The sequence below is a fragment of the Zingiber officinale genome, chromosome 8A, assembly GCF_018446385.1.
Source record: "Zingiber officinale cultivar Zhangliang chromosome 8A, Zo_v1.1, whole genome shotgun sequence".
Taxonomy (NCBI): Eukaryota; Viridiplantae; Streptophyta; class Magnoliopsida; order Zingiberales; family Zingiberaceae; genus Zingiber; species Zingiber officinale.
Window position 1 is genome coordinate 101995302 of NC_056000.1, and position 13618 is coordinate 102008919.

A 13618-nucleotide genomic window follows, 5' to 3' on the forward strand; every position below is an offset into this window, starting at 1 on the left:
GAGAGTGTTGTCAAGAAGACTCGACACTTAATGCTATCTATATATTGATGTAATAGGGAGACATTTTCAAATTTACAGATGCGATCCTCAAGGTCAGTCGTGTCGTTATATTCTCTAATCTACAATGTCTGAAATATCTTGGTAACTTGTCCTGGAGAATGCTTTTTGAGGATGGAGGGTCTCTAGAGACCTTTGACCTGCTAGATATGGGGACTTAGCCTTCAAAGGGTCTCGATGGGGGATCTCTCCTGAAGATTCCAAGGAAGAAACATAGCTTGCGACATTCCAATGGGTCGAGTCGATTGAGACGGTATCTCGATTGGAGGGTTGGGCACAGGTGGTTGTCGAGACTGCTCTTGTAACACCCCCTACACTGCCACAGTTATTAATTTGTCAAAATCCTTCGTTGGCATGGTGATGATGTTGGATCTTCCGATGTCATCTATCTTAATATCTTAGTTCAGGTCTTAACTTAGTGTTCTCATAAATGACGTCAATTTGATCCTATCTGAGAATGCGGACAAATGAGCCACTAGTGAGTTGGCGTCAAGGTTAACTAGGTTGTCAATCACCTAGCAACAATAAGGATTTAGGGAAGAGATCCGCTAAAGCCTAGATGGGAGAAGATTAGAAGAAGAGGGTTTGAATGACGACTGGGGAGTTTTCCAGCATAGCCACTCCAACGCTGAAGTTAGTTTCTGATAGATGTTGAAGAAAGAAGAAATAGTAGTCTAAGGTTTATGGATGCGTGTGTACACGTGCATACCTCTGCCAGTAGGGATGAGTGTCCCTTTATAGAGTGGCAGTTGATTCTCACGTTCTCCATATGTCCTGAGATTCGTGCATGCATTATTTACTTTTCTTAATATAAATGGTGACGTTGCCTCTCTCTTCTGGACGAAATGGTCATGTTTCCCATAATCTCCCAGAAATAATGACTACATTGTACGTAGGGTTAGAAGTGTCATGGAATTGGGGATGCCACAGAGTCAAGGAGTGACTTGGGAACCAGAGTGGATGTTGTAGAGTCGAGGAGCGACCTAGAGCTGAGAGTGGCAAGGACATGAAATCAGGAGTGGCTCAAAGTCAAGGAGATATAGAGTCGAGAGTGATGTGGAGTCGGAAGACATAAAGTTAAGGCAATCTTCTATCGACTTTGACCCTCCCTTGCATAAGACCATTGACTCTCCTGGACACGTGACATATATGATTACATCCCGTATCATGTGATGTTTTAGTATGTATTAACGATATGTGAACACGAGAATGAACAAAATGTATGCGTTTATTCGGTTCTGCCCCACCCCCAAATCATGTCTCATGGTCTTTTTCATGTCCCCTCGGATGGATCTAGTGGCTAGCATATGAAATGTTGCCACAATGAGGTCTGCGGTTCGAATCTCGGTAAAATCGAGGTAAATACCTCCCTTATGTGCTAGTCACTATTCCAAAAGCTAGAAGCCACCCGTGATTTACCTTCTCCGTGTTGACCTCGGGACGGGTTGACGGGGACGCTAGGGACGAACGTATTCGTCTTTTTTTGCCACAATGGTCTTTTTCATCTTGTGCTCATTTACAAACTATAAAGAGTAAAATATAAAATATAAAATATAAAATTATGAATGACTGCAATTTTCTCTATTTTATAGTAGGCCTTCCTACAAAAACTATACCATTCGATCTGATTGGGTTGTATCTTATCCGTTTATCATCATGAACGATCAAGATTTAATCCTTTAAAATTGGACGATTGTCTAGGAGGATCAAAATCCTATAGAATTCAAGTGCTTAAAGAAGACGTCATCAAGGAGATAAGAGAAATCGAGGGTGGGACGCACGCAGACCTTCAAATCTCTCTCCTCCCCTTCTTTTGCCTACTTCTCTTCTCTTGTCCTCGTTCCTCTCGCTTCTCTGCTTCGCGATGTTCTACTCCTTCTCCTCCGCATCTCCCTCCCCTTCCAGCATTTCTAAACACCCCAATCCCTTCTTCTCTTCCTCCGCCTCCATTTCCCGAGCCACCTCCCTCATCCGCCGCACAAGACTCCGAACCGAAGCCGGATCCGACGGTGTAGACACCACCGCTACGACAAGCAGCCAGGAAAACCCTCCAGAAACGCCGACAAGTATCGGAGGCGGCGGCGGAAATCAAGCTTCCATCTCCTCCGTCGTCCCAATCAGCGACAAGGACATCAAAAAGGTGTCTTTTTGCGCTCGATTTCTCGATTTCCCCCCTCTTTGCTGATCTCGCCGCTTCGGTTCCATGTCGGCAGGTTGTTCAGAAGACGGTGGCGACGTTCGCGCCTAGGGCTTCCACCGCGACCAAGAACCCCGCTGTCCCTGGAACAGCGCTCTACACTGTGTTCGAGGTGCAGGGCTACGCCTCCATGTTCCTCGGCGGAGCCCTCTCCTTCAACCTTATATTCCCGTCCAATGAGCCGGATATTTGGAGATTGATGGGGATGTGGTCCATTTGGATGTTCAGTATGTTCTGCTTCACTTTTCCGATTTACACATCGAGTTCGTGTGATGATTTTAAAGAGATATCACATGTTATTTCTGCAGCTATACCTTCTCTTAGAGCGAGGGATTGCTCCAAGAACGAGAAGGAAGCTCTCAACTATCTGTTTCTTCTCATTCCGCTTCTGAACATCGCGATCCCATTTCTCTGGAAGTCGTTTGCTGTGGTGTGGTCTGCTGATACTGTTGCCTTCTTTGCTATGTATGCCTGGAAGGTAACAATTCCCCATCTTTTAAATTTCATTTTTCCTGATATCTAGAATATTTATCCTTTCGTCAATCCACAGCTCGGTTGGCTGCAGAGATCGGAGTGAGTGAACACAATGGGCCGATTAAACTGGAATTGCACACATAGTGTTTCAAGATTTTGGAACTACACTTATTTATATCAGCTTCTTCTCATCGCAATACTGTGCATAGCCATTTAGGAATTCAGTGACTGGGGTGAACTAGTTTTGTTTGTGACTCGAAGGATGGAAATTATCTCCTCTGCTGTGGCTACTTTTCCTACAGCTTCATCTTTGCAATCTTTTCCTTGTTGCCTGTCAGTCTCATTTTGCACGCTCAGATAACCCATTTACTTGCAGGAATGATTATTCGGAAAATCTAGATAGATGGTTTAGATTTAGGTGACAATTTTTGTCTACTACATAAATTTACATTTGTTAAATTAAAAAAATAAAAGCAAACGAGGACTTTAGCGGTCTTCTATGTGACAAATAAGGCCAAATCGTTCGTCCCCAGTATCTCCATCGTACTCGATCCAAGGTCATCACGAGGGAGGTAAATCACATATCTAAGGTCATCACGAGGGAGGTAAATCACAACATCCTGAGCGAGCATGTGGCAGGTGGGGTGAGTTGCACAGGGACTGGAGATTTATGCCCCGACTACCATGAGTTTCGACCCCGTGACCTCATGTGGCAAGCATCTCACCATATACCAATTCGGATGACCTGTGGGGTCGACTTTAGCGGTCTTCTAGGGAATATAATAAGTGAGTTAACTTTGATTTAAATATCTTGCAATCAAATAGTAGATTTACTAAAATTATTATATGGATATTGATGCGGTGATAAGGAGGAGACGGATCCTCTAATCCGTAATTTGCGGATCAGAGGATGACTCCTTATATATGATTGGATAATTTAGATAGATCCTATCTATTTACAGGTGGAATCCACTCAAATCATCCAATCCCATGCAAGGGATCATCCTCTAATTGCGGACCAGAGGATCCCGCCTGCGTCTATCTTGAGTGATAAGGAGGGGTCCATCTTGGGAAAGCTCTTTGTCACAAGGGAGGTCAAAGTCAAGGCGGTCAACACCCTTTATCACAGGCCAGGTAGGCGAGTAGTTCGCTCGGCCAAAATATGAAAAGCCTTATCCGACATCATCACCAGCTCGACCATTGGTCGAGTTGCGACGCTTAAGACGGGAACGTATGGCATGCCGAGCGGCCACCTTCTCGGTTTACATCAATGACTGGATCAGCAGAGCAGAATCATGGCCGAGCGAGCAACATGAGGACAACACTACTATAACCGAGCAGCTATTTCGTTCGGCCTAGACTTGAAGCAACCAGGCAGTCGAAGTATCTGCCGAGCGGCTATCCCGCTCGGCCAAGTAGCAGATTCATCATCCATGTTGGTGTAATATTCCCCAGGTCAAGGTTGACCGTGTTGACTGAGCTTGAATTGAGTCAAGCTCGGGTCTTGATGTTGTGGTTTCGATGTTTGACAATACATAGAAACAACACATGGAGATTGCAGGTGTAATTGTTTATGTGGGGAGATTGTGAAAAAGAGTCGAGTAGGTCAAGAGTGACTGGATACTTGACTGGAAAGTCCTGGTGAGTGAAGCCAGGCAGAAGGAAAGTCCTAGTGAGTGAAGCTAGGCAGATTGGAAATCCTGGTGAGTGAAGCTAGGTGAAAGACCTATGAGTGAAGGTAGGTAGAAGGAAATCCTGGTGAGTGAAGCCAGGTGAAAGACCTAGTGAGTGAAGCTAGGAAGATTGGAAATTCTGGTGAGTAAAGGTAGGTGAAAGACCTAGTGAGTGAAGCTAGGCAGAAGGAAATCCTGGTGAGTGAAGCCAGGTGAAAGACCTAGTCAGTGAAGCTAGGTAGATTGGAAATCCTGGTGAGTAAAGTTAGGTGAAAGACCTAGTGAGTGAAGCTAGACAGAAGGAAATCCTGGTGAGTGAAGCCAGGTGAAAGACCTAGTGAGTGAAGCTAGGCAGAAGGAAGTCCTGGTGAGTGAAGCCAGGCACGAGGAAATCCAGATGGATTAAGGCTGATCGGACATCTGGTGTTGGAAAGACCAAGTAGGTCAAAGGGATTGACCGGATACTTGGCACGAGGTGGAAAGTCCAAGTAGGTCAAAGGGATTGACCGGATACTTGGCATGAGGTGGAAAGTCCAAGTGGGTCAAAGGGATTGACCGGACACTTGGTGAGCAAGTCCTAGCAGGTCAAGGGTGACCGGATGCTAGGCACGATGAACCAACATGTCATGGTTGACCGGATGTTGGTTTAAGGGACTTTAGACTTGATTTTGGGAGAAAGCATGAGCTGGATCGATCGACCGATCGATTGGCTCATGCCCAATTGATCGGCTGATCGATTGGGCGAGTCTTCGCGACAAGCTTCCTCCCAATCGATCGGTGGATCGATTGGGAAAAGTGCGCGATCGCACAGAACAGCTCTGGATCGATCAACCGATCGATCCAGAGCCCCCAATCAATCAGTGGATCGATTGGGAAGTGTGATTCTGCGCAATAAGCCCTGGATCGATCAGCTAAGCACAGAGGCGCTCTGGATCGATCCGCTGATCGATCCAAAGCCTCCCCGATCGATTGGGAGCAATCCAATCGATCGGTATCCGACCGCTGGCATCATATTTAGCTGCAAGCGTTCTATTCCTTCAGTAGAACTTCCAGATTTCATTTCAGATCTTCACAGCAACTCCACAGCTTCTCCACAAAGTTCAGATCGCTAGTTATTGATGGTTCTTGGAGGTTTTTCCAAGTCAAGAGACGGATCTACAACTGAAGAAGAAAGTTAGGGTTAAGGTTTCCTTGTGCAAACTTGTAAGCTCTTGCTTGTATCTTGTACCCTTTTTCTTTCTTCTTGTAGTGCGAACTTGTAGGGCTTCTCCGCCTTCGGTAGTTACCGAAAAGGAATGTTTTATTAGTGGAGGGTGCGTGAGTGTGTGGATCCTTTGACTAGTCACCTCTTCTTGAGGTGGATACCAAGTAAATCCTTAGTCTTTGCGTTGTGTTTGTTTTCTTTGTATTTTCCACTGCATATCTTTGAAGAAACAAGCAACGAAGAGCACGACGAGCGCACCGAGCTATTCACCCCCCTCTAGCTACATATTCGGTCCCAACAAGTGGTATTAGAGTCAGATTGCTCTTCACCGGAATCATCGCCGGAAGGGGCAAAGAGCTAGAGGGTGAAGAAGTTGAAGCAAAATTCTTCAAGTCAAAGATTTTATCAAGCTCAACTTTAAATGGAATTCCAAGATAGTCTTGGATTCGACACAAGGGTGCCTCCACTATTCACAATGATGAACTTCGATCTTTGGAGATCAAGGATCGAGAAATTCTTAATGGTGGAGATAGAGCAATGGTTTGCTCTAATGGAAGGCTTTGAAGCTCCAAAGAATTCAAGGGGCAAAGTCCTCAAGAGGAGCAAGTGGAGCCAAGACCAAATTCAAAGATGTGAGACCAATGATAAAGTGACCAAGCTTTTGGTCAATCTATTGCTGAGCAACATCTTGGAGCAAATTGGAAATTTTGAAGATGCCAAAGAGCTATGGAGCAAATTGACCAAGATTCATGAGATCTCCTCCACTGTACCAATCCAAGAAAAATCCAAAGAGGGTGACTCATTGGAGCAAGATCAAGAGAAGGAGAATTCCGAAGGTAAGAGATGCTCATCTTTCGAAGAAGAAGTCCAAGAAGCTTCATCTTCAAAGGAATGCAATGAAGAGGGCAAGGAGAGGGCATACTCCTTGTTCCATACACAAGACGAAGATGAAGAAGCCTCCACCTCTAGGATTGAGGGGGAGCAATTTTCGATGACGCCGGATCAAGAAGAAGGAGAAGTCTCCACATCCGGGTCAAGAGAAGAAGAGAATGAAGAAGCTTCTACCTCCATAAGTCAAGCCAAATCAATGGGAGGAAAATCATTTTCAGATCAAGAGAAAGTTTCTACCTTCGTATCCAAAGCAGAAAGTGTCATCCCTACACATAAAGGTATAAACATTTCAATTAAAAATAAAAATCACATTATATGTTTTGAGTGTAGGGAACATGGGCATTATAAGAGCAAATGCCCCAAGTTGGCCAAGAAAAAGAGTCAAGTAGCACCAAAGGGCAAGGAGAAGCCCAAGGAGACCGCTCCCGGAACAAAGAAGAGAAAGGAGCACATTGTGTGCTTTTCTTGCAATAAAAAAGGACATTATAGAAGTCAATGTCTTAAGGGGAAGAAAGCGGTCAAGGCTCATGGAGGGAGCACAACTCAAGGGGGAGCCTTAAAGGTCAAAAGAAAGGTATCATTTATTGAGCCTACCTCCTTGAATAATGGTAAAAAACATGCTAGTTCTAATTTTTATCATTTTAATGCTATTTACCATAAGAATAGAAAGCATGAGAGCTTTAAAGAAAAACATGTGGCTCTACATGCTAAAACTACCACAACTAGGTTTAGAAACGTAGATAAAAATCTAGACAAGGAAACTAAGAATTTTAGTTATAGGTCTAGAAATAAAAATGCTCATGAATTCATTGAAAAACCTAAAGCTAAGGACTTAAGGATGGAAAATCAAGTCTTGAGGTCTAGACTTGATAAGTTAGAAAAGACCCTAAAAAGGATGGAAAATATCCTTAAAGGGCAAAATGAGCATAACCTAGGTTTAGGACAACAAAAGCCATCAAATGGCCATAGAGGTTTGGGATACAAACTAAAGGCTAAGAAGGATGTAATTTCTTACCATAGGGTTCCATATAGCTATGGTACCGAGTGTAGGTCAAATGGTCAAGTCAAAAGTACAAGGGAAGCTATCCCTAGGAGTATTTTTGCAAATAAAGTGACTAAGACGCCTAAGAAATCAAATAAAGTCACTAAAAAAGTCACAAGGGAAGAAATCCCTAGGGTTGACCTAGAAAAGGTGACCAAGGCTTCTAAGAAGCCAAACAAAGTCACTAGGAAGGTATCTAGGGAGGTTGTCCCTAGCGAGTACCTAGAGCATCCAAGGAGCACCAATAGGTTTTGGATTCCTAGGAGTATTTTCTCTACCTCTTAGATGGGTTAGAGAGTGTCAACTTTAATTGAAAGGGTAGTTAACCTAATCATGATAAAGTTGGCACTCTAAGAACATTTTCAAGGTTATTGTTAACCTTTGAAAATGATAAGGATTAATGGATTACTCTTGGAAAGAGTAAGATGTGCCAAAAATTTGAGCTTTTGAATATAATCTTAATTGGCACAAGAAATCAAATCTAAAACAATGCCAAGTTGGGATGTTAGCATTTCATTGGGAAGTTAAAGGTAAGTCTAAGCCTTATTTTAATTAGTTACTCTTGTAAGAGTAAAATGTACCAAAATTTGAGGAATATAGTTAATTTCAATTGGCACAATAAATTAAGAGTAAAAGAAATGTCAAGTTGAGAGTTTGACATTTTATTAGGGACTTAAGGGCAATCTAGGACTTAAATTTTAAGTTAGCCAAGGTTTTAGGATACTTAGATAGGTAATCTAGATATTTTATTTATGCTAAAACTTGCCATGATTGTTTGCCCATCATATGTCATGACATCATGTTTATTTTTGCATTCATATTTTAGTATGAAAATCACAAAAATATCATGTCATGTCATACATACATTATGTAGTTATAGGATATTTTTCTTTTGAAAATTATTTCTTTTTGATGTATGCCATAACATTATCATGCATTAGTTTATTCCTTGCAATTAAGGACTAATGACATTTATTAACAAGTAACATCTTTGGTGGATGCTCATAACCTCAAAATGCCTAGGTAGATATGCATGATCCTTAGATTAGGGCAAAACCTAACTTTACATCTCACAAAGAACTATAAGGTAGTTTGTATGTGGTTTAGTACATATTAAATACAAGTGAGATGTTAGGATGATGAACAAAACTCAAAATGTTGATTTAGTGTATTTTTGTGAGTTTTAAGTTCATCAAAACACATAGTTATGTGTTTTCCAATCATTGGGAAAGCTAATGTACAAGTCATGTGCATTGAGCCCAAAGAACATGATTGGAAATTGATTTTGAAAATTATTTTAAAATACTTTTGGAAAACCTTGGTGAAGGCTATCTTTTGATAGTAATCATCATTGAAAAGTTAGACACAAATTAGAAGAAAATACTAAAGTTTTTACAAGTTTTCTAGTTTGTGTCAATCTTGGAAAATATGAAGTATTTTCTTAGAAAACTATTTTTCCATGATACTATATGCCCTAAATAATGTCTACAACGATTTTTATAATTTTTGAAATTTTGTAGATTTTTCTAGGGGTTTCTGAAATTGACTGAAATGGAATTTTAACCTTTTCATAGCTTCAATCGATCACCCGATCGATTGAAGGGTCTAAATCGATCGGGCGATCGATTGAGAGCAAGCTTCTTGCAAACAGAAGCTTCCTGGATCGATCCACCGATCGATCCAGCCCTCCTGAATCGATCAGTAGATCGATTCAAGCAGGTTCAATCGATTGGGACCCAACTCCAATCGATTGGGAATGCTGATTTTGACTGGTAAAGCCTGATTTCGGCTTTTTGGACCATCTTTAGTCTAGGTAACCATTCCTAACCCCTCAAAACACATTTGTATACATTTAGGGGGAGTTTTCATGATGAAAATAAAGATGGATTGGTTAAGGAAAACTAAGTCGATGTTTAGGTTGAGGTTTGATTTCATTATTGAATTTATGAATCTCAAAACTTCTAATTTTAGATTTCCTAAAGGTTTAGGGATTCCAAGTTATTGTTGGTGCAATGACAGAAGTTTAGTGCATGTCTTTATGAGGAGTTACTCTTTAAGGACATGAAAAATACTTTTCAGACACCTTAGAAGGTGGTTAACCTTCTTTAGCGAATATGCTCAAGGTTGAGCATTTGAAAATAATGGAGAGTGGATATCTTCGTTATTCTAGTAGTGTTGGCTCAAGGATGAACATTTAATGAATATGAAGGGTATAAGACCTTCGTTATTGGGTTGTGAGCAACGAGTGAAGTTGTGAACAACGTTAGGTAACTCTTCAGGGGGAGAGTTTGTTTATTTTGATGTGTACCAATAGGGGAAGAATGAAAGGGTTTAAGTGATACCTTCATTATCTAAGTGGGAGTTTGTGTTGGAAATTCGGGCCGTGAAAACCGCGTTTTCACGTCGCGGAAACCCCGAATCACCCATGCCACTGGATCTCGTACGAAGGATAGATTTCAAAATTTAAATACGAGTACGAGTTTACTAAAACTTAGATCTACTCCTAGATCTACATGGAAGAGATCTATACCTTCGATGTGTGCCTTTTTTCGTATCCCGCTCGTCCAAGATTCGTCGGATCTCGAAAGTATCAAAGATAGATACTTCTCTATACGTATCCACACGAACACACTAGGTGGAGATTACCAAAACAAGATGTGCTAGCACCTTATGGGATTTGACCAAGGAAAGGAGAGAGAGAGCAAAAATGGCTAGAGGAAGGAGATGAAGTGAATGCACATGAATTAAAAAATGAATTCACATCCACAACAAAAGGTGGTCGGCCATTTCCCAAGTGTAACCCCCTTTTTTTGCATTAAGTGTGGCCATTAAGAGATTTGTAACTTCCATGAGGTGGCACACACATGTGCTAAACATGATGATGTGGCACCTCATCATTGGCCACTTAATGCCAACTCATCAATGAGGTGGCATGAAGTCAAGTCAAACTTGACTCTTCATCTTCCTCTCAAGTCAAGTCAAACTTGACTTAATCTCTCTCATGATTGATCTAATCCAACCATTTAATTCAAGCCAATTTAATATAATGAATCTAATTCATTTAATTAAATTGATTCAATGAGTCATAATCTAAATTAGATTCATTAAACACATGAATCAACTTGAGTCCAACTCAAGTTAGCCCAATTAGGATTACTCTTAATCCAATTTGATTCATCAAATGAATCTAATCCTTTTGGTTCATCATATGAACCTAATCTCCATCTAATTGTCCTTAGTGTGTGATCCTATATGTTCTTGTAACGTTGTCAATGACCCTAAACCCATTTAGGAGCATAAGTAATGAGCGGTATCTAGCAACACATCATTACTACCCAATGTTACAAGAATGTTGAGATCTAACATCACCTTGTGACTACTAATTGTGACTCCTCACAATATATGACAAATGTCCTTCTATCCTAGACATCTAGATTGATCAATATGAGGCATAGACCGTGTCATCCTCTAATCAATCTAAATCTTGAACTCCAAGTAGACTCACTAAATCAAATGAGCTTAATATCTCATATTGACTCATTTGGGCATGACCATGCAATTCGTGGTCTCACTCTATCAAGAATATCGATGTCTCTCCCGTCATATAGGAGGGATAGATCCCATCTACATCACTCACATCCCTCCGCGTAATTTGTTACATACCCAGTAGTCGCCTTTATAGTCCACCGATTCTGGGTGACTTTTGTGAAACAGTACATAACTCCTTATGTAGGGAACCATGGTGACTTCAGATCTAAGGACTAGTAGTCATACTAATAGCCACATGAGAAAGTATATGACACTCATATAACGATCCACGATACTTTCTCATGGCGGGTCATTCAGTATACATTCTCCAATGCATACTCATGTGTCAACTTGATATCTCTATATCCATGACTTGTGAGATCAAGTCATCGAGTTGACCTACATGCTAGTCTTATTGCATTAACATTGTTCCTGAATGTTAATACTCGACTAGGAATGATTAAGAGTAGTGTTCCCTATATCATCTCACTATCAGTTCAACTAACCGATTGATATAGGTGAGAACCGTCTACTCAAGGACGTTATTATACTCAATTTATTTGGCACCAATACAAGTAAGTATAATAACAAAAAACCAAATGCCTTTATTTATATAGAATATGATACAACAAGTCCAAAATATAATCATCAAATGATTGGTTCTAGGGCTCTAGCTAACAATCTTCCACTAGCACTAGTGCCAATCAGTGTAGGCTCTAAGCCCAAATGACCTAGTGTGACCATCATGCTTCCTTTGTGCCAAAGCTTCGGTCAAGAGATCTGCGATGTTAGCCTCTGTAGGTACTCTGCAAATCTTCACATCTCCTCTCTCGATGATCTCTCGAATGAGATGGAAGCGCTGTAGTATATGTTTGGTCCGCTGGTGTGAGCGAGGTTCCTTCGCCTGTGCTATAGCTCCATTGTTGTCACAATAGAGCTCAATAGGGTCAGCAATGCTAGGAACCACCCCAAGTTCAATGATGAACTTGCGAATCAGCCTCCTGCGCCTCGATGCGGCGATATACTCGACCTCGTAGTAGATCGACTCTGTATCGCTTGAACTCTTCCGACTCACGGTGCCACCATTAATGCAAAACACGAACCCATTGCGATCTATAGTCATCCTGGTCGGTCCGGAAGCTAGCATCACTGTAACCCTTCACAGCTAGCTCATCGCCTCCATATATCAAGAAATATTCTTTAGTCCTTCTTAAGTACTTAAGAATATTCTTGACCGCTATCGATGACTTTCACCTAGATCTGACTGGTATCTGCTCGTCATGCTCAAAGCATCGAGACATCGGTCAGTCATAGCATGCGTCGTGATCGATCCTATGGGAGGGCATAGGGATCGATCCATGCGTCTCTCTCCTCTCTAGAAGAGGGACCTTGAGTCTTGAAGACTCACGTCGACAGGAATCCCTTCTTGGAGTTCTGCGTGGCAGAAGGAGTACCTTGTCGATATATGTATTCGACTTAGGCCGAGCAATCTCTTAGATCTATCTCTATAGATGCATGTCCTAGAATCGAGATGCCTCACTAAGTCGCCGTTGAAGCAACTCCTATCCGGTCTTGACGGTGAGCGTAGGGATGTCCTTCCCAATGAGCGTATGTCATCCACATACAATATGAGGAAGACAACTATGTCCCTCTGACCTTCTTGTAGACACAAGGTTCGTCTTCGTTCTTGATGAAACAAACTATTTGATTGCATCGTGAATCGAAGATTCGACTCAAAGCTTGCTTTAGTCCGTAAATGGACCTATGCAGCTTATACTCTGCTAGTATGTTGTGGATTTACAAAACCCTCGGGTTGTGTCATGTACACATCCTTGAGTAGGTTTCCATTCGGAAACGCGGTTTTGACGTCCATCCGAGATCTCGTAATCGTGGTAAGCAGTAATAGCAAGCATGATCAGAATGGACTTAAACATCGCTCTTGGAGAAAAGGTTTCATCATTCAATACCATGAATCTGCTTGAAACCTTTAGCTATAGCGACCCTTATAGATAAGTCCATCCATATCGGTCTTTCTCTTAAGACCCACTTACACCCAATGGGTTTTCCCTTCGGTGGATCGACCAAAGTTCGTACTTGGTTGGTGTACATGGATTCCATCTCGGATCTCATGGCCTCTAGCCATTTCTCGAATCTGGTCTCATCACGACTTCCGATAGGTGGTAGGCTCATCCTCTATGAGCATAATGTCATCATGGTCATACAAGAGAAATGAGTATCTCTCGGTGACGACGTACCCTATCGGACCTGCGAAGAGGTATGTCTACTTGAACTGGTTGTTGTTCCTCGACTCCTTGTGGAACAACATCATCCACAACACTTTGTGGTTCGGTTTAATTTCCATCGAGGCATCGATCTATTGTTGCATCTTGAACTTCTTGATCGAGCAGCTCTACTAGTCTTTTAGAAACAAAGTCCTTTCTAGAAAGACCCCAGTCTTTGCCACAACTTGTCATTGGGAATGTAGAAGTAATATCCTTAGTTTCCTTGGGATATCGATAAAATAACACTTGTCGGTTTGGATCCTAATTTAT

General features: G+C 41.7%; 1 protein-coding gene across 1 annotated transcript; it reads left to right on the plus strand.

Moving 5' to 3' along the window:
- The first annotated feature begins 1821 nt into the window (after positions 1-1821).
- Positions 1822-3065, plus strand: LOC122012254 (protein RESISTANCE TO PHYTOPHTHORA 1, chloroplastic-like). Its single transcript, XM_042568732.1, has 4 exons — positions 1822-2197; positions 2271-2481; positions 2563-2732; positions 2805-3065. The coding sequence occupies exons 1-4, from the start codon at positions 1922-1924 to the stop codon at positions 2829-2831; spliced, it is 684 nt and encodes a 227-aa protein (XP_042424666.1). The 5' UTR covers positions 1822-1921; the 3' UTR covers positions 2832-3065.
- The last annotated feature ends 10553 nt before the right edge of the window (positions 3066-13618 follow it).

Excerpts from the sequence above, each read along its gene's own strand:
- LOC122012254 (XM_042568732.1), top strand. The coding sequence starts at position 1,922 with ATGTTCTACTCCTTCTCCTCCGCATCTCCCTCCCCTTCCAGCATTTCT. Across the intron at positions 2,198-2,270 it reads GCGACAAGGACATCAAAAAG|GTTGTTCAGAAGACGGTGGC; the intron begins GTGTCTTTTTGC and ends CCATGTCGGCAG. Across the intron at positions 2,733-2,804 it reads TTGCTATGTATGCCTGGAAG|CTCGGTTGGCTGCAGAGATC; the intron begins GTAACAATTCCC and ends GTCAATCCACAG.